Source organism: Microtus pennsylvanicus, chromosome 10 (assembly GCF_037038515.1).
Source record: "Microtus pennsylvanicus isolate mMicPen1 chromosome 10, mMicPen1.hap1, whole genome shotgun sequence".
Lineage (NCBI taxonomy): Eukaryota > Metazoa > Chordata > Mammalia > Rodentia > Cricetidae > Microtus > Microtus pennsylvanicus.
Window position 1 is genome coordinate 87,827,911 of NC_134588.1, and position 22,285 is coordinate 87,850,195.

The 22,285-nt window shown below is 41.1% G+C and overlaps 1 protein-coding gene across 17 annotated transcripts in view; it reads right to left on the bottom strand.

Annotated features, from left to right (window-relative positions):
• Cacna1d (calcium voltage-gated channel subunit alpha1 D) overlaps positions 1-22,285 on the bottom strand; it is a 302,791-nt gene that overhangs the window by 134,616 nt on the left and 145,890 nt on the right. For 16 of the 17 annotated variants that reach the window (XM_075988927.1, XM_075988923.1, XM_075988915.1 and 13 more), the window contains exon 4: positions 7,787-7,926. In XM_075988927.1, coding sequence (XP_075845042.1) covers positions 7,787-7,926 — 140 coding nt within the window. The remainder of the gene's footprint in view (positions 1-7,786; positions 7,927-22,285) is intronic. The other variant, XM_075988926.1, reaches the window with a different exon arrangement.

The window sequence follows — 22,285 nt, forward strand, 5'->3', positions numbered from 1 at the left end:
GCCCTCCCTGATCTCAGATTCTACAGTCTGTTTCTCTCCCACTCCTATCAATAACAACAACAAAGCGCCATGCATGTCAGCAACTGAACAGAAGGAGGAAGAAGCAGCAATGTGGGAAATTTGATTCGAAGACATCATCATTGCTCCTTTTCTTTTCTATAATTTTTCTTCTGCTCTTGTCACAACCAATCATAATTTATCAAGAATTCTACTTTGTGTTTTTTTTCATTGTGGTAGGAACTGGATTACTATTTTATAGAAAAACAATCCGTGAATTTTTTTATACTAATGAAATACCATTGAGTCTAGCTGTACCTTAAGTTACTTTATCGTTACAATCAACTTTACCACAACTTAGTTTACATGAGAAATGCACCTGCTTCAGGCCTAAATTAGCTGAGTTATGACTCCGGCCTCTCAAGTCTTCCCCCTCCCTGAGCATGGCTCCCACTGAAGGGCCAGTCCCCTACAGAGGTGGTACCCTTTTTAGGAAAATATGAAGGAACCACATGGCACACTTTTTGCTTATCATATTTTTAAAGATTCACCCAAGCTATTATATTTATAAGTTTCTTTTACTGTTAAATAAAACATTCAATTAAGTAAACACACCATGATGATTTTTATCAATTTACCTGTTCTGTGGTATTGAGCTATTTTCAGTTTTCCTCTATTTTGAATAAAGTCTTCCTGTGGCCACATGTCTTTATTTCCTTGGATAAATACCAGAAAGCTAGTAATAAAGTCACGTGGTAAATGTTTATAATGCTGGAAGGAAGTGTGGGGGGATCTTTCTAAGTGGTTTCACTGTTTCCACGTGTTGGCTACCATTTGATCTCTTTACACCCAGTTGTCCCAGTAGGAACACAGTGCTGTTACTGTGGTTTTAATTAGCATTTCTTTAATTACTAACAATATTCAAGGGCTACTTGGCCAATCACATATTTTTTTAATGAAGATCCATTCAGATATTTTGTCTATTATGTAGTATGCTATCTTCTTGAATAGGCCTTTACACATGCTAAATGTATACATCTGATCAAGTCCTGGGTATACACTTTTTTACCCTCTGTGAATATACATTATATATATTTTTATCCTCTATGAATATACATTATATACATTTTCATTCTCTGTGAATAGACATCATATACATTTTTACCCTGTGTGAGTATACATTATATACATTTTACCCTCTGCGAGTATACATTAGATACATTTTTACCCTGTGTGAGTATACATTATATACATTTTCACTGTGTGTATACATTACATACATTTTGCCCTCTGTGAATATACATTATATACATTTTTAACCCTCTGTGAGTATACATTATATACATTTTTTGCCCTCCATGAACTGCTTTTTTTTTAAAATTTATTTTCTTCACACTGGCTTTTGAAGAAAAGTTTTAAACTTTGATAAAGTTGAATCTTTTCATTGTCTCTTCAATGGGTGCTGCTTTTGGCCTGTTTGTCTTTTGAGACAGGATCTCATGTGTCCCAGGCTGGCCTCGGACTCACTACATAGCTGAGGAAGACCTTGATTGAGTTCCTCAGCCTCTCCACTTGTGCAGAGATTTAAGGAGTTCACTATCAGCACCTATGCCTTAGAATTTTTTATTTCATTTTATTTTATTTTTGCCTTAGAAATCTTTGCCTGCCTGGGAGTCACAGAAGTTTTCTGCAGTATTTTCTCCTTGGAATTTTATAGCTTTAAATATGTCTGTCTCTGGTCCACGTGAAGCAGCATTCGACATGGTTGGAGGCAAGACTGGTCTATCACGTTGACAACGAGTTGTCCCAGCACTATTTACTGGAAACAAACTTGTCATGTCATTGCTTTATTAAGGCATCTTTTTCTAAAATCAATTGATGGCTTACACACGTCTATTTCTAGATGCCCCCCTTTGATTCCATTGATCTTCCTGTCAACTCCTAACATCAATATTGCACTATCTTGACTCCAATAACATTAGAGCACACTGTAAGATGAGCTTTCATCTTTTCCTTTAAAGATTTCTTTGGCCAGTTTAGAGTCTGTCTAATTTCCACACAGATGCTACAAAAATCTTGCCAATTTCCCCAAAGCCTGCTAGTACTTAGGTTAGTATTCATTCCATACCTTGATTTGGAAAGCAACGGAAGCCCTAAGATCACCAGCTCCTTTAACACGTGAGCGTGGCACCACACTCAACTTCTTCAGCTCATCTTTGGCTCCTCCCACAAAGACTCTGCCATTTTAGTGAGCTATTCATACCTAAATGTTCCATTTTAGTGCCACTGTAAATAGGAACATTTAATACTTTTGTTTTCTAATCGCCCATGGCTAGTATTTAGAAGTTCCTCTGCTTTTTATAGTGACTTTTTAATCCAGAAACATTGTTATATTCATTCAGAGAACTTGATTCTCTACAATTTTTTTAGTCTTAAACTTGCTGAGATTTATTTTGTGTTCCTTCTCTTGGGGAAGATGGCATATGCATGTGAAAAGAGTTTTATTGGTGGAGAGTTCTTTGAAAGGGTCAAGGTGGTTAGTGGTAATGTTCATGTGTCCCTGTCTACAGGTCCTCGCCACACTCCAGTACAGAGAACTGGGGTACACAATGGGACCCACACCTTTCCACTCCTTCTTCAGCTCTAACAGCTACTGTTCTGTTTCGGCATGTTAAAGCTCTGTTACCAGACATTTGAGCAATGAGGATTCTTATATCATCTTGATAAATACCTTTCATTATTATGAAATCTCTCTCTCTTTGTGTGCCCAATAACCCTTTTCTAAAGTCTACTTTGTTAGATATTGATTAGAGACCCTCTTGATGCCTTTTCTGTCCTTTTGTTCACAAATTATTTGTCTTTGCATTGAAGAAGGTCAAAGATATACATTAGACAGTTGTCTTGTTTTTACATATGGCAATCTGATAAACACATGGTGTTAACTGGGTCACTGCTGTGTTAAACCTTCCATATTTGCTTTTTGTTTTTTCTTTATCCTCTACTTTTTTTCTGAATTGAAATTTTTGCTGTTGTGTTTCCTTCTATTGCACTTAGTCTTCCCTGTTACCTTACTATTAATAATTCAAGCTCTGTGTTTCTCGTGGCTCATCTCCGGAAACAGAAGATCTGCAGGTTGCAGCATCTCTGATGTAATGAATCAAGTAGACCAAACAGCCACACATACAGCATAGTTAGGTTACAATAAAACCTTATTTGCCAAAAGTAGGTAGCAAGATGCCTTACGCATGTGGAGAAGCAGACTTAAAGTAGAGATGTCTAACTCTAGATCCTGGGGTAGAGGGTTGGTAGTTTGTCAATCTAGGCTCCAAGGTTTACTATCTACACTTGAATTGCTCATGATCTGTCTTTAAACAGTATCTTCTCAGCATCAAATATTCCTGAATGCTGAGTCATCTCTCCTGCCTCCTGTTTTACTTTTTAAATTATATCTATCTATATAGATATAGAATATAAATATAGATATATTTTGTGTGTATGTACACAATATGTATGTGTGTATGTATATAAATACACACAATATATATGGTTGGGACAGCCATGTAGGTTCTGGGAATTGAGCCTAAGTTCTCTGGAAGAGCAGACAGTGCAATGAGCTCTTGTACCATCTCTGCAGCCCCTGTTTTACTCTTTTTGAGAGGAAATCTTGTTAGATTGCCCAGATTAGACTGGAACTTCTGGGCTCAGGTGATTCTCTTGCCTCAGCCTCCTAAGTAGTAGCTGGGGCTTCAGGTACATGACATCATGTCTGCCACTCAGCAAATACTTAAGTGCCTTTTTAACTAACATAACGGAAGAGATGCCAATAAACCATACATTTCACGGAGTTTTTGTTGTGTTTTCTTGGAGTTTTATTGTGATTGAATAATAACCAGTGGTAGCCATTTCTTTGACAGTTCACATAAGAAAATACAATGTTATGAATTTGTGCCAGGTTAATAATATATTTTGTTTGAACTTTTTGTTGTTGTTGTGTTATTGTTGTTAAATAAAAAAACCTAGAGTTCCAAAAAAAAAAAAACAAAAAAGAAACACAGACAAAAACAACAACAACAACAAAAAATAGCATCTTCTCATTCTAGGTACTGTCTACACACTTGACAACAGCCCACAATGATCTTTCTGCCCCCGGTGCTACTGTCAGATTTCAGAGCTACCAAAGGTATAAGTGGCACAGTATGCTGTTACTGGATCTGTTCAGACAGCCACCTTTAAAGAGGTATTAAAATGAGAACGAGTGTCTTTACATTTGTGCTATCTGAAACTCCTCATTTTTTCGTGTGGATCTTCATTTCTACCTGAAGTCATTTTTTCCAGCCTGAAAAGCTGTCTTTCGGCATTTTTGGAGGTGTAAGTCTGTCAGTAATGAAGTCTCAGCTTTGGTTTGTCTTGAAAGGTTTCTATTTTGATTTGGGTTCTGGTGGAACTTTACTGGATGAGAACCCTAAGTTGACATTTCCCCCAGAACTCTGAGGATGCATCTACTGCTTCTGGCTTGGACTTGAGATGTCTTTTCTTCTGTTTCCAGATTCTCTTTGCCTTTTATTTCTTAGCATTTTGACCATTGTTATGATGTGCTTTCCTCTGTGGGTTTTTAATCAAGTTTTGCCGAGCATCTTCAACATCTGAGTTCATCTGATATTTGGAACATTTAGAATTATGACCTCGAGGATTTTCTTTTTCCTCTCTCTCCCTTTTAAAAATGATTTACTGATGTATTTATTATGTGTATGTACCTGTATGAATTTTATGTGCACTATATGCATGTAGGTTTCCAGGGACACCAGGAGAGGGCATTGGATCCCCTAGATCTGGGATTACAGAGCTGGCATGTGGGCTCTAGGAACCAAACACAGGTCCTCTGCAAGAACAGCAAAGGCTCTTAACTGTTGAGACATGTCTTCAGTATTTCTCTTCTTCTAAGACTCCAAATACAACATGTTAGAATATGTGATAATTCACAAGTTAGTAAGGTAGTGTTCATTTTCCCTTAATTATTATTGTTAGTGATATATCTTTAAGTTTCCTGATTGATTGATTGATTGATTGATTTTTTGGTCTCTAATATTGCCTAATACACTCGTGAGCCAATCTTGGGAACTTTTCATTTCAAACGTACTTTTCACAACTTGAAGTTCCATGTTTTCTTTCTTTTATTGTTCATCTTTCTCCACTGTAGTCATGTATAACCTCAAGTCCATAAACACAATCATAGCTGCTGTTTTACACCCTTAGAAAGTCCCCTGCTGGGCTGGAGAGATGGCTCAGTGGTTAAGAACATTGCCTGCTCTTCCAAAGGTCCTGAGTTCAATTCCCAGCAACCACATGGTGGCTCACAACCATCTGTAATGAGGTCTGGCGCCCTCTTCTGGCCTGTAGGCATACAGACAGAACATTGTATACTAAATAAATAAATAAATATTAAAAAAGTAAAAAAAAAAAGTCCCCTGCTGTCATGTCTGTAGTTTCTGGGTCTGGTTTTGGTCACAGACTCTCCTCCTGTTAGCGGTCACACTGTATGAAAATGTATCTAGTATTACCTGACTGCAGGTGAGACACTTAGAATGATCATCTAAGGATTTAGATTTTATCTGTCCTTTGAAAAGTCTTGTTTTGTTTTTCAGGTAATTAAGTTACATGCTAATCAGTTCTTTCCCCTTCAGGCTCCTTCTCAAACACTGCCATCCAAGCTTCAAGGAGTCTTTATTCTAGAGTAGGGGTAACAGAGTTTTTCTGTAAAGGACTAGACAGTAAATATTTTAAGGCTTTATAGACCTCAACTCAATGACGTCAACAAATAAGCTGACTATGTTACAATAAAACTTTATTTATAAAAGCAGGCTGTATGGACGAGGGTTTGATCCCATGGCCACAGTTTGCCAAACTCGACCCTAGATCTAGGTTAACTCCACTACTAATGGTTCTTCTGGGGTGTCTACCCCCAATGCAGTAATTTATTCTGGGTATTTGGATGACAAGTATCTTTCATTCTTAGGCAAGCTATGGCTATTACTTATTTTATAGTTTCTGCTCCCTGTTTTTCTCTTTTCCCTAACCACCTTCTTTGCTTGACTTCGTGGAATGTGGCCCAAACTTCAGAAGACCCCAAGGCACAGACACAGAGCTCTCTCCGGTGCTCTCTGACTAGCTGCCTCCCTCTCCGCTTTATGTTTCTCGGGGCTCCTGGAGCTTTATATCCTAAACTTGGTTCCCTGTTCCTGTGGAGTGCTGTTGTGGGAAATTGTTCCATCAGAAAAATAAATAATAAATAAAAAGCCAAGGTGATCATAGGATGGGAACACAAGATATGAAGCTTAGCATCTCCATTCTCTAGTTGAATAACAGTTCAGTGGCAGGAAAGACACACGATTCGTACTGAACCAAGAGACCTCCCAGGCTCCCTTACGATTCCCTGAGAGGTGTGCCAAGTAAAAGGAGATATTTGCCTTCATGCCTATCTACCACCTGCTCATTTTAGGCGCATTATCTCTGCAATGCAGCTTAGATGCCAATGTATGACGGGAGGTTTTGCAAAAGCTAACTTTCTTTGGGTCCCATCTTCACTTCCTAGTGTAAAAGGACATCTCCAAACTTAAGCTGCTCTCCAAAGAGGCAGAAAAAGTCATCTCCAATGAAAAACCAGAGGAATCATGATGCAAACAGATAATCCAAAAGATAATTCAGCTTGTTCAACTGTGAAAGATAGCTGAGTAAGTCCCTGACAGGAAAATGGAGGGATGATTTTAAAAGCTCTCTTGTAATAGCGAGAGGGCTCAGCAGTTAAGAATAGCGTTTGCTCTCGCGGAGGACCTGTGTTTGATTCCCAGCGCCCCCACAGTGGCTCAACACCATCTGTTACTCCACTTTGAGGGACACGAGGCCCTCTCCTAGCTCTCATGGGCACTAGACATGCATGTGGTACACAGACATACATGCAGGTGAGAGACTCATATACATAAAGTAAAAATAAAAACATCTTTAAAAGCACTCTTGGACACCAGCATAATTCTAGGATTAACTCATAGAACAGCAAGGGAACGCAGCCCCGGACTGTGTCATGTCTTCCTTGGTGGGAACTGGCTGCAGAGACCTGATTCGTGTCTCCTCTGCTGGCAACATTTCCAGGTGCGGAAGGAACAGAACAACACAGACCTCTATTTTTCTCCCCAACATTCTCCTTTAACTAAACCTACCAGCGTCTTCCTCTTAACAGGGTTTGAAAGAACACCTGGTTCTCTGCATTGCTTAGTTTTCTATTTTATGGCAGCCAGGTGACAGTATTCAGACACTTGTTTTGTTATTTAGAATGGGAAAGTGGCATGCCAGAGTTGTTTCTTCCACAAGTCAGCATAAAAGCATAACAGCTTAGTTCAAGGGGTATTAGACAGCCAAGGACCCCGCTGCCAGGAAGCTTTGTCATATGATGCCCGCGTTTTTAACTAGGAGGGCGCAATTTCAGGAGCTGTGCTCACTTGCCTCCACCCACCCGCAGGGAGGGTCTATTTGTGGAGATTCAGGGCTCTGGGAGGTGAATCATCTCTCATTAGCATTAGACTTCCTCATCCACGCCACCAGTCAGGAGAAATCTTCACACCTGACTCTGCCCAGGGATTGACAGCAGCTCTGTCAGCACGAAAACATCCAGCCAACCAAGAAACTCCGGACAGGACTGGTGCCATCACTGGGCCTAAGAACAATTATCTTCCCCAAGAAGGTTGCATACCCTTTACCACCCAGTTCCCACCATTTCCCCAATGCAAGAGGGACTTACCCTACTATTACTATAACAAAATCCAGTAAATTCCATCCATTCCTAACATAAGCGTTAGGGTGCAGCAACAATCCATACGCTATAATCTTCAGAAATGTCTCCACTGTAAAAATAATCAGGAAGGCATATTCTACTTTTTCCTGTAAAGAGAAACAAATGCACCAAGGGTGAAAGGGGGAATGAAAGAGAGAAGCAATGATCAGAATCTGCCGCTAAGAGACGATAATTCTGAGAACCGAATCTGCTGCCCTGCACCTGGGCTGGGAAAGCATTTTCATTTGAATGCTGAATTTCTCATGAGCAGCTACGTGTTAAACCCTATCATTCAGGCTGCATTATTGCATTTTGCCACCTGCCCTGATGCATGTGCAATGAGTCTGCCTAGGCTATAATGGGCACGTTTTCTATTTGCACACATTTGCACAACACAACACGTCCCCCCCCCCCCCCCCCCCCCGAGGTTTCCAGATCAGGCCCAGAAAAGCACAAGGATGAGCAAACATCTCAACAATGACTTTGAAAAGAATTCCCTCTGGAAAAAACAAAAGATGTAATAAAATTAACCCTTATTTCTTTGTGGGGTTTCCTCTGACACCTCAAATCCAAGTCAGTTTTGTCACTGTGTGGCAAGGTGACCTTGGACAAGTACCTATTCTGGTCTAAATTTTACTGCTTTCACCCATAGGGTAAAAGGCAGTGAGCTCAGACACAGAAGACACAGCCTAGTGACTGGCACACCTCCCCTTCCTGATTGAAACCACTGATGGACCCTCAAGCAGCCTCTGGGATACAGCTTTGCCTCCTTCTTGTAAGAATCTGTCCTGTCTCTTTAAGAGACAAGCCGTGGGGTGGGGAGAAGGAGAGATGAGCAGAGAGGCACAGAGAGAGAGAGAGAGAGAGAGAGAGAGAGAGAGAGAGAGAGAGAGAGAGAGAGGCACACAGAGAGAGAGACAGAGAGGCAGAAGCTTCCTCTTCAAGAGGGAGAGGGAAAAGGAAGAAACTCGGGCAGCCATCAGGAAGGAAGATCTGCCTGCCTCTTCGACAGGGGTAGGGGTGGAGCTTGTCTCTTAAAGAGATAGGACAGATCATTATACTTCTTAGTACCCGTGGCCACTCCCATCCGACTGCCACACACCTCTGTAGCATTATTGCCTGATGGCTAGAACCTCTGTGATTCCAACCCACACGACCTCAGTCATCAGGCCTAAACGATGCCAGCCCTTGCCTATAAATGTTTTCTTTATACAGCCCCAATTTGGATAGAAACCAAGATGGACAGGGCCACATGTAACCAAGCAACATTTTCTAGTTTTAACCTACTCAACAAAACAATCAAACAAACAAAAAATCAAGGAGAACTTTTCTCTGCGGGCTCTATAGCCCTCTGCTGCTATCATCCTCAGAAGCCCAATCCCTAGAACCATGGACTTTACTCAGTAATATACAGGAGGCTCCAACAAATTTGGAAACAGGGAGCTCTTCCTTCACATGACAGCCACCACAGAAGGAGCCAGGATTAGAAAAACAGCCCGACTCTGGCCGTACTCTTGAAAACTTTGGTCTGGTGGAAGACGCGGAGTTTCAGGCATGTACACAGACAGCCTCTGAAATCACGAGTTAGCGGGAGAATACTTCACCATCTGTGTGGAAGCTGAAGGTCTCAGCCACAGCGCCTGCCTGTGCCCTTCCGGCTGCTCACACAGGGGAAGGCAGACACTGCTGTCACACGTGACCACTATTGCACACGTGTATTTATAAATGCTAATTTATGCCTCTTATAAGAAATGCTTCTGCATAGAAACTTCTTATTTTGGAAATCATCTTTTAAAATATGCATTTCAGGATAAGTCTTACCGGCCTGCCTTCCTGCAAGTGTTACATATCTATGCATTTCTGCACACATGTGCTTGCAGTAGCTGCAGTGTTCTTCTGCACTTCAGTGCCTCAGCTTCGCCCTAGGCTGCAGGCCTCTGCTGCCCCAGGACAGAATTCTCTCATGGTTTGTCCACCCATACCTTCCCTCAGGGCACTCTCCAACTGCAGCCTGCATGTCAGGACAGTGCCCATCCTGTTGACCCCTCACTGGTTACATGAACCCCAACTGATCAGCTTTGGCTTCTCTAACCCTAGACCATTCTTGGCTCTTCACTTCCCCCTGCCCACGTGTGAGAGTGTGTGAGTGTGTACACACGTGTGCACATATGTATGTGGAGGCCAATGGAAAGTCAGCAGGCATCAATTCTCTCCTCCTACCAGGTCATGAGGCTTGCCATCAAGCCTCCCCACCCACTGCTCTACCTAATCAGTCCTGGTGCCCATCACTTCTAAACCTGCCTCCAGTGCTCTTTGGATCCCTGGAACATCATCTTAGACTGTTATCAGTCTACGAAACTCTCTTTTGAGTTGGTCAGAATTAGTAAGTTTATGATGTCAAAGCCCTAACTCACACCCATTCATAACTTCCGGCCCTCAGAACAGGTTAAGTTCTCAGTTGGCTCATCCTGTGTACCCCTCCTTCAACGTTTTGGTCATCCTTCCCACGCCTCTCCTTCCTTCCTTTCTACAGTCAGCTCCTCTGGGCTAGGCAGCCCTGAAGACACCACAGAGTGGCATGTGCACCACCACAGGCCACATGTGGACCTGCAGGCTACTGCCGTGGGCACCCCGGTTTCCCTACCCTTTCCTCTCCACGTCCTAGGTGGATGTTCTCATAGAAGACACGCCACACAACCTCCCATACAATACAATGAATACAGTGAGGGTCAGAGCTGGACTCTGCACGGGGCACTGTGTAGAGAGTCAGGGAGGAACGTGACCTCTGAAAGCTCAAAGACAAGAATCTGTGACTTTAACCAGAGGCCCCAGTCTCTGAAAATATTCACCTGCTATGCTCAGAGCTGCCCTGACCACCAAATGTACATCGTCATATGCTTCCAAGACTACTAGTTCTAAGAGAACGAGATAATCTAAAAACAGCACACTGACTTGACAATTCCTTCCCTTTCATCTTCTCTGCTTTATTTAGTAGGCCAGACAGAAAAAAAAAAGCTTTGGCTGCCATGCCATCAATATTCATAGTGGTTACATCCCTACGTCAAGATGGTGCCATACTTCAGAGCAGAAAAACACGACAGAGAACAGAGAGTACACCTACCAAACACATTTGCTTTTCCCTCTGCCTTTTATTTATAAGTAATTGTGCCACAATAATGAGGGCCATTCGTGTAACTGACTGGTTGAAGGACTTTTTTATATCCCTCCCTTCTTCTCCTCATCCTCCTTTTTTAAAAGATGTTGGCTCCTCTTTTCAAAATCTTTAGTGAATTGCTTGATGGAACAAATTGTAAGAAATAGAAGCTAGCTATAATATGGTTCTTTGTTACAGAGATTCTGCCAAATCCAAATGAACAAGCACAGCCTGGTAGACCAGTTGACCTATAAGCCAGTGGCACCTATAAGCCAGTCACATCCAGTCTTCAATTCTGACATTATAAAAGACTTCTGAGAAACAAGGGTACCTCTACATTAAACAAAACTGAGTATTATTATTACTTATTATTATTTTGGCAAAACAAAAACTGAGGAAGTTTGATAGTTACCTATTTAAAAAAGATTGCTCATTTGAAGAAAGAGAGCAGATTTGAATAGGAAGGTAAGAAGGTAGCCAGACAGCATGAAAAGAGTCTGGAGGCAGAGAAGTCTGGTGACCTCTAGCACAGGGGCACAGAGGTTTGTAGCAGAGACAGATGGGAGCACTGAAGATGGAGCCATAACAAAGAGAAGACAGGAGAAGCCGACAAAGGACAGGAGAGAACCCCCTAGACTTGAAATGATAACCCTTCCCTACAAAGCCTAGGCCAAGGCTGCATCCAAAAAGTGACCCCCACAACCTAAACAGGAAGATTGCATGACTCCAGCCCCGCTATCTGCCAAGCACAGCAAGGCTAGATGACTCAGCCATCCCCCGCAGGGATTTCTTCTCTCTGACAGGAGGTCCCGAGTAGGTAGAGCCAGTCAAACTGTCCTCTTGAAAGATATCACCTGAAACCACTCTAAGGCCCAAGTCTCCCATGAGACTTTAAGCTATCAGAGAAATAAAGGCTTGAATCTAGTTTTGTGTTTTCTTTTAGTATGAGGATTGAGGGTTTCTTCCGGGAGCACGTGACTACAGGTGCATATGTACGTGCACACACGTGTGGAGACAGAGCTCAACCTCAGGTGTCATTCTTCCTCAGGAGCTATCAGCCTTGTCTTATGGTTTGCCTGGAGCACACCAACTGTACTTGCTAGTCAGAGAACACCAGGGACCCGACTATCTCCGCCCACCTAGTTCTGGGCTCACAAGTGCATAGCAACATGCCCAGAGTCTTCACATGGGCTCTGGGGATCAGCGTCAGGTCCTCCTGCTTACTCAGCAAGCACCTTATCCACCAGCCATTACTCAACCCTCAAATCTAACTCTGATACCTAGTTTACCCTTCCTAAGCAGATTTTTAACAGTAGGACAGTCTCTAAGTCAAGCTTCTGAACTAATTTCCAGTCTCCAAACCACTTAACCTTAAAAAGGCCTTTAGGAAACCCAAACCAACAACTAGCAGGGACTGGGAGATTCCAGAATACTTGGTTCTTTTCTCCAGGGTCCTTGTGCTGTGTGCTGTGGTATCAGCATTCGTGCATCTGTCAGCCTATCCATTCATCTGTCCATGTGTGCATCTATCTGTCCATACACCCTGAGCTGGTTCCTCCATAGTGTAGCTTAGCATCTAACCCTGAGCCCCCAGCTGGCTGACAGGGCTATGGAGGCCGATACAGGCCAGTAGCATTCACCTCTTGGCTTTGCTCATCCACTCACGTGGCCCTTTTCTTTGAGAGGTTTTCCTGGAGTGTGAGGAGCCGTTCCATGTGCCTCTTTGTGTGTGCAGCCAGTGCCCCTGTTTTCAAGGATCATTCCTCTCTGCCTCTGTAACTTTAGCACCCACTACCACACACAGCATGCATAAAACGCTCACAGGTGTTGACAGAAAATGGTGAAGGAAGAGAGAGAAGAATAAAGCAATACAACCAGATAGGAAGAAAATTATAAAAACAGGATAATCTGTGATCCCAGGATATGTATCAACAAGGAAAAAAATGTATCTAAGTTATTATAAATTCTTTCTAGAACAAGTCTGGAGTAAGACAGCCAAATTTCTGAATAAAGTCTGCTTTCATCTTATCTTGTGGTGGTTTGAAAGTTGTCAGACTTTCTTTGGACATCCAGCTCCCAAATAATGTCATAGAAATTTGTTATTACTTACGCAAGCTTGGCCTTAGCTTAGGCTTGTTCCCAACTAGCTCTTAAAACTTGAATTAACCTGTTTATATTAATTTACATTCTGCCACGCGGCTCTCCGACACACTGCACATCTTGTTTCCCCAGTGTCTTGGGGCATTTGTCAAGCCAGATCCCCTGAGTTCCTCTCTCCAGAAGTCCCGCCTATCTTCTCCTGCCACCTATTGGCCATTCAGCTCTTTATTAAACCAATCAGAAGGTGCCTTGGCAGAGACATATCTTCACAAAAAAAAAAAAAAATTATCCCACAACTGGCTTGAATAAGAATGACCCCTTAGGCCCATAAATTTTATATGCTTAGTCACCAAGGAGTGGCACTACCTGAAAGGATTAAGAGTAAGAGGTAGGTCTTTTTTGGAAAAGTGTGTCACAGGATGGGTTCTGAGGACACCAGGCTCCATCTCCCCACCCCCGACTATGAATCAGGATCTCTCTCTCTCTCTCTCTCTCTCTCTCTCTCTCTCTCTCTGAATCAGGATGTAGCCCTCAGTTCCTGCTCCAGTTCCAGCAAAACCTCTGAATAGTTAAGAAAGTCCCCAGTTAAATGTTTTCTATGAGAATTGCCTTGGTCATGATATCTTTAGCGGCGAAAGAACAGTGACTAAGAAATAACTCAGATTTCATCCTATCTGCAGATCAGAGGTAAAGGCATCCTGTATCTCCACATTACAGTCGATTTCTCTAACTTTTTCTCTGCACATCTATGAGAACTCTCTAGTGTGCACATGGCCAGCCTAAACACACACACACACACACACACACACACACACACACACACACACCAATGTGGTCCTGCTTGCTTGTCATTACTCCCATGACCCCAATGTTACTGCCACCAAATATGAAAGCATTCGTCCTCGCAGTGCTGCGACAGCGTGGTGACACACGGAGAAAAACAAGCCCCGTAGTTGACTGGGGGAAAAGCTCAGACCATACAGCTATCACATCTGTTTTCTCCTAGCCTGGGTACAGCCACCGATTCATTCCACGCATGACCTTGGGCCACAGTGGAACCATTCCACATCTGTTCCCTCTTTCTATAATATCTTTCCACTCCATTTATCAACAGATAAATTCAACCTATCCTTCAAGTCTCGACTTAAATTAATACTTTCTCAGCAAAGCCTTTACTGACTTCCCAGACAAAACTGGAGCTCACTGATATTAAGTAAAAGTACTAAAAGAAAACAGTAAATTTTCTTTATGTTTGATCTGAGCCAAGTTTTTTTTTTGATATGACCCCAAAAGCATAGGCAACAAAAGCAAAAACATATACAAATGGAATTGCACCAAACTAAATAGCTTATGCACAGAAAAAGAAAACATCAATAGAATAAAAGACAACTTACAGAATGAAAGAAAATATTTGCAAACCATGCAACTGAAAAGGGCTCGTATCCAAAATATAGAAGGAATTTGATTTATTAGCAAGAATATAATATTTTTTAGAATTTTCACAAAGGATACGAGAACATATTTCTAAAGAAAAAGACATAAGATCTTAATCGGAGTGTTTGGGTTCGCAACTAGAGGACCCAGCTCTCTGGACCCTAGACCCCCAGAGGTAGATCCCATGCCCCACCCCCACCCAGCAAGGCCCAAGAGAGCAGTCTTCCCATAGCCGCAGCTGTCCCCAACTGCATCTCTGGCCACTGCTGTCTTGGCCAGGGCTGCCCTTGGAGAGGTGAGCGGCTGGGTTCCCAGCTCGATGGCCCTGCTCTCCAGGCCACAGTCCATGGAGGAGCATCTTGTGCCTCACTACCAACCACCAAACCCCAGAGACCCCAGAAGAGCCTCCCTACACCTGCAACCATCCTCCATTGCACCTACAGCCACTGGAGCTTTGGCCCTGACTGCCCCTGGAGAGGAGCCCCAGAGCCCCAGAACCAACTATCAGAGGTACAGCCCTGCCTGCACTAGGAGGAAGAGTGACCACCTAAGCCACAGGCCCCACCTGCACCACCTGGAGAACCCCCCCACCCCGAAACACAGGCCCCACTTGCACCCCTTGGAGGAAGAGATGGGTAGGTGTCAATGCAAGAACACATTCAACAACCTATAGAGTAACATGGCAACACCTGAACCTAGTGGTCCTACAAAAGGAAGACCTGAACGTCCTAACCCAGAAGAAGCAGAAGAAAGAATCCTTAAATAAAACTTTCTGAAGATGATAGAGACCCTTAAAGAGGAGATGAAAAATTCTCTTAAAGAAATGGAGGAAAAGACAAACAAAAAAAATGGAAGAAATCAATAAATCTCTTAAAGAAAGCTAAGAAAACCAAGGGGAAAAACAAGTGAAACAAACAGTTCAAACAGTTAAAGACTTGAAATAGTTCAAGACTTGAAAATTAAAATAGAGGCAACAAAGCAAACCCAAACCAAGGGAATTCTGGAAACTGAAAATCTGGGTGAACAAAGAGAAACTACAGATGCAAGCATAACTAACAGATTACAAGAGATGGAAGAAAGAATCTCAGGAGTTGAAGATACGATAGAGGAAGTTGATTCATTGGTCAAAGAAAATATTAATTCCAATAAATCCTTAACACAAAACATCCAGGAAATATGGGACATCATGAACAGACCAAACCTAAGAATAATAGAGATAGAAGGAAAAGCACTCCAGCTCAAAGGCACAGAAATATATTCAACAAAAATCATAGAAGAAAACTTTCCCAACCTAAAGAAGGATATACCTATGAAGGTATAAAAAGCTTAAAGAACAGCAAATAAACTGGACCAAAAAAAAAAAGTCCCCTTGCCACATAATAATCAAAACACTAAACATACAGAATAGAGAAAGAATATTAAGAGCAGCTGCAAAGGAAAAAGGTCAAGTAACATATAAAGGTAGACCTATCAGAATCATACCTGACTTTTCAATGGAAACTCTGAAAGACAGAAGGTCCTGGCAGATGTACTGCAGACACTAAGAGACCACAGATGCCAGCCCAGACTATTATACCCAGAAAAGCTTTTAATCACTTTTAACGGAGAAAGCAAAATATCCCATGACAAAACCAAATTTAAACAATTTAAACAATCAACAAACCCAGTCTGAAAGAAAGTACTAGAAGGAAAACTCCAACCCAAGGAAGCTAACTGCACCCACAGAAACAAACATAAGCAACAGATAATCTCACACCAGCAAACCCCAAAGAAGGGACACACACAAACACTACAAACAAAAAATAACAGGAATTAACAATAACTGGCCATTAATATCTCTTAATAACAATGGATTCAATTCACCTATAAAAAGACACTGGCTAACAAAATGGATACAAAACCAGGATCCATCCTTCTGCTGCATACAAGAAACAAACCTCAACCTCAAAGACAGACATTATCTCAAAGTAAAAAGTTGGGAAAATATTTTCCAGTCAATCAGACCTAAGAAACAAGCATGTGTAGCTATCCTAATATCTAGCAAAATAGATTTCAAACTAAAATCAATCATAAGAGATGGAGAAAGACATTTCATACTCATCACAGGAAAATCTTTCAAGACGAAGTCTCAATTCTGAATATCTATGTCCCAAATACAAGAGCACCCACATATGCAAAAGAAACATTATTAAAGATTAAATTGCAATCAAACCACACACACTACTCATAGGAGATTTTAACACCTGACTCTCCCCAATGGACAGGTCAGCCAGACAGAAATTTAATAGAGAAATAAGAGAACTAACAGATGTCACGACTCAAATGGACTTAAAAGACATCTATAGAACATTTCACTCAAATACAAAAGAAAATACCTTCTTCTCAGCACCTCATGGAACCTTCTCTAAAATGGATCACATACTTAAAGCAAACCTCAACAGATACAAAAAAAAAAAGAAATAATCCCTTGTATCTTATTAAGATCATCATGGCTTAAAGAGAGAAGTCAACAACACTAATTGCAGAAAGTCTAAAAACTCATGGAAATTGATCAATGCTCAACGGAATCACTCCTTGGATCAAGGAAGAAATAAATAAAGAAATTAAAGACTTCCTAGAATTCAATAAAAATGAATGCACAACATACCCAAACTTATGGGACACTATGAAAGCAGTGCTTAAAGGAAAGTTCATAGCACTAAAAGCCTACACAAAGAAAGTAGAGAAATCTCCCACTAGCGACTTAACAGCACACCCGAAAGCTCTAGAACAAAAAGAAGCAGACTCACCCTGCTTAGAGTAGATAACAGGAAATAATCAAATTGAGGGCTCAGACCAATAAAATAGAAACAAAGAAAACAATCCAAAGAATCAATGAAACAAAGAGCTGGTTCTCTGAGAAAATCAATAAGATAGATAAGCCCTTATCCAAACTAATCAAAAGGCAGAGAGAGAACATCCAAATTAACAAAATCAGAAATGAAAAGGGGGATATAACAACAGATACTGAGGAAATCCAAAGAATTATCAGGTCATACTTCAAAAATCTGTACTCCACAAAATTGGAAAATATAAAGGAAATGGACAATTTTCTGGATAGGCACCATATACCAAAGTTAAATCAAGACCAGATGAACAAGTTAAATAGACCTATTACCTGTAAGGATATAGAGGCTGTCATCAAAAGCCTCCCAACCAAAAAAAGGCCAGGGCCCGATGGTTTCAATGCAGAATTCTACCAAAACTTGAAAAAAGAGCTAATACCTATACTTCTCAAATTGTTCCACACAATAGAAACAGAAGGAACATTGCCAAACACTTTCTATGATACCCAAACCACACAAAGACTTAACCAAGAAAGAGAATTACAGACAAATCTCCCTCATTAACATTGATGCAAACTCAATAAAATACAGGCAAATGGAATGCAAGAATACATCAGAAAAATCATCCACCACAACCAACTAGGCTTCATCCGAGTGATGCAGGGGTGGTTCAACATATGAAAAAACTAACAGTGTAATCCACCATATAAAAAAAAACTGAAAGAAGAAAACCATTATGATCATCTCATTAGATGCTGAAAATGCATTTGACAAAATTCAACACCACTTCATGATAAAAGTCTTGGAGAGATCAGAGATACAAGGAATGCATCTAAACATAATAAAAGCAATATACAGCAAGCCGACAGCCAACATCAAATTAAATGCAGAGAAACTCAAAGCAATTCCACTAAAATTAGGAACAAGACAAGGCTGTCCACTCTCTCCATATCTATTCAACATAGTACTAGAAGTTCTAGCTAGAGCAATTAGACAATAAAAGGAGATCAAGGGCATACAAGTTGGAAAGGAAGAAGTCAAACTTTCACTATTTGTAGATAATATGATAGCATATATAAGTGACCCCAAAAATTTGACTAGGCAACTCCTACAGTTGATAAACACCTTCAGTAATGTGGCAGAATAAAAGATCAACTAAAAAAATCAGTAGCCCTCCTATTTACAAATGATAACAGGGCTGAGAAAGAAATCAGAGAAACAGTACCCTTCACAATAGCCACAAATAACCTAAAACATCTTGGGGAAAGACTAATCAAAGAAGTAAAAGACCTACTCAACAAGAACTTTAAGTCTTTGAAGAAAGAAATTGAAGAAGATATTAGAAAATGGAAAGATATTCTTGGCTAGGTAGGATCAACAAAATAAAAATGGCAATCCTACCAAAAGTAATCAACAGATTCAATGCAATCCCCATCAAAATTCCAATACAATTCTTCACAGACCTCGGAAGAGCAATACTCAACTTCATATAGAAAACCAAAAAACCCAAAATAGACAAAATGATCCTGTACAATAAAGGCACTTCCAGAGACATCACCATCCCTGATATCAAGTTCTATTATAAAACTACAGTAATGAAAACAGCTTGGTATTAGCATAAAACACACAGGTGGACCAATGGAATTTAACTGAAGATCCACACACCTATAAATACTTGATTTTTGACAAAGAAGCTAAAATATACAATGGAAAAAGAAAGTATCTTCAATAAATGGTGCTGGCATAACTGGATGTCAACGCCCAGAAGAATGAAAATAGATCCATATCTATCCCTGTGTACAAAACTCAAGTCCAAATGGATCAAAGACCTCAACATAAATGCAGCCACACTGAACCTCATAGAAGAGAAAGTGGGAAGTACACTTGAACGCACTGGCACGGGAGACCACTTCCTAAATATAACTCCAGTTGCACACACACTGAGAGCAACAGTAAATAAATGGGACCTTCTGAAACTGAGAAGCTCTGTAAAGCAAAGGACACTGTCAATAAGACAAAAAGGCAGCCCTGCTGAATGGGAAAAGATCTTCACCAACTACACATCTGATAGAGGACTGATCTCCAAAATATATAAAGAACTCAAGAAACTAAACATCAAAATATCAAATAATGCAATTAAAAAATGGGGTACAGAGACTTCTCAACAGAAGAATCTCAAATGGCCTACGGGCACTTAAGGAAATGTTTAGCATCTTTAGTCATCAGAGAAATGTAAATCAAAACGACTCTGAGATACCATCTTATACCAGTCAAATGACTAAGATAAAAAACACCAAATGATACTTTATTCTAGAGAGGATGCAGAGTAAGAGGAATACCCCTCCATTGCTGGTGGGAATGCAAACTTGTACAGACATGTATGGTGATTTCTCCAAAAACTGGGAATCAACCTACCTTAAGACCCAGCAATACCACTCTTTGGCATATAACCCAACGATGCTCAATCATACTATAAGGACATTTGATTAATTATGTTCACAGCAGAATTATTAGTAATAGCCAGAACCTGGAAACAATCTAGATGCTCCTCAACCGAAGAGTGAATAAAGAAAATGTACATTTATATAGCGGAGTACCACTCAGAGGGCGAAAACAATTACATCTTGAAATTCTCATGCAAACGAATGGAACTAGAACAAAATCCATCCTAAGTGAGGTAACCCAGACCCAGAAAGAAAAGCATGGTACGTACTCATTCAGAAGTGGGTATTAGACATAAAGCAAAGGATAAGGAGGCGCCTACAGTCCACAAACCGGGATAAGCTAGGTAACAAGGAGAACCTAAGAGAAACATACATAGATCCCCCGGGTAGGGAAAATAAACAAGATCTCCTGAGAAAATTGGGAACGTGGGAATGGGGGGGGGGAGGTAGAAAGGAAGAAGGAGTGGAGGAGGGGAGGGGGGAGAACTTGAGGGAATGGCATGGTCAAGATGGGGGAAGGACAGAGAGGGAGAGCAAGGAAACAGATATTTGGATTGAGGGAGCCATTATGGAGCTAGTGAGAATTCTGGCACTAGAGAAATTCCCAGAAATACACAAAGATGACCTCAGCTAAGACCCTAAGCAATAGTGGAGAGGGTGCCTGAACTGGCCTTGTCCTGTAATCATATTGATCACTATCTTAAATGTCATCATAGAACCTTCATCCAGCAACTGATGGAAGCAGAGGCAGAGATCCACAGTGGAGCACTGGGCTGAGCTCCCAAAGTCCAGTTGAAGAGAGGGAGGAGCAATAATCTGAGCAAAGGAGTCAAGACCATGGTGGGGACACCCACTGAAACAGCTGACCTGAGCTAATGGGAGCTCATAGACTCCAGCAGGACAGAGGGGAACCAGCATAGGATCAAACTAAGCCCTCTAAAGATGGGTGACAGTTGTATGGCTGGAATAGACTGTGGAGCCACTGGCAGTGAGACCAGGACTTATCCCTACTGCTTGTACTGTTTTTTTGGAACCCATTCTCTTTGGAGGGATATCTTCCTCGGTCTGGATATAGTGGGAAGGGCCTTGGTCCTGCCTCAAAGCAATGTGCTAGACTATGGTGACTCCCCATTCCTCTCTGAAGGATGGATGGGGTTGGGGTGGTGAGGGAAGGTAAAGGGAGCGAGAGGAGAGGAGCAAGGGGGAACAGGGATTGGTATGTAAAATGAGAAAAGATCGTTTTCTTAAAAAAATAAATAAAAATAATTTTCCAGATCAGTAATAATCTGAAAAAATATTCAAATCACTAATTATTATGGAACATAAATTAAATATTAGGTAAAAAGTACTAGAAGAAAAGAGTAATTTTCTTTACAGTTAATCTGAGCCAAGACTTTTTAGACATTACCTCAAAAGTATAGGCATCAAAAGCAAAAATAACATAAATGGAATTGTACCTCAAACTAAATCGCACTTCATACCTGATGGTAATAATGGCTATCATACAAAAGTCAAGAGATTGTGTGGGGCAAACATGGAAATAGGAAATCCTTGCATGCAGTTGGTGAGTTGATAAACCAGCACCGCCAAGTGTAAAACAAGATGAGATCCCACTGAGATCTTAACATGAAATTACCATTTGATAGAACAATTCCACACAAGCGAAATAACCAAAGGCAACGAAATTAGCATGTCGGGTGCTGCTGTGCTCGCTGCAGGAAGGTACACAACAGTCAAGGGGTAGAACTAACCTAAGAGTCCATCAAGGATGCGCAGATAAAGAAGAGGTGCTTCCTTTGAAGAGAAAAACTCTTCGGAGGAGAGGCCATCATTTACAACGTGTGGGAGAAGAGGGAGGACCTTATGCTCAATGAAATAAGCTAAGCACAGAAAGGCAAACACACACTCATGACCTCAATTGTATGTGGCACCCAAAAGAGTCAGAGAACTAAGCAGAGTGTAGTGGTCGGAGGGAAGCTGGATTTCAGTGAGAGAGGAGAGAGCTTGGGATGACATCGTCAACAGTAAGAGTAACAACACAGAGACTGGTAGGAAATTGCTAAGAGAAGATTCTAATGTTCTTGCCATAAAAAGTATGTAGGTAAATATGGGTATGTTAATTAGCTTAACTTCCCCATTCTACAATGTATCTATACACTAAAACATGTTATATCATGATATCATGAATATGTGCCGTCTTTATCAGTCTAAAACAACTTTTTAAAATTACCCAATACTGTCTCTCAAAAACTGACCATGCCTATAGGGCCTGGGGTCGTTTCTGCTTCACGTGTCACTGAATTTCCAAGGCAGATCACATGGCTAGACCTTCGGTATCTATAAGTGAACAATAAGTGGGCTACACACTCGATGTCTATAAGCAAATAAGTGGGCAAAGCTACACATTTTGACTAGCTAGGATTAAGTATCCCTTCCTGCTGATATGATCTACAATACCAGGACCCTTCACTTTTGCCCAGCTGCAGGGAAACACGCACTTGGGTGCAGC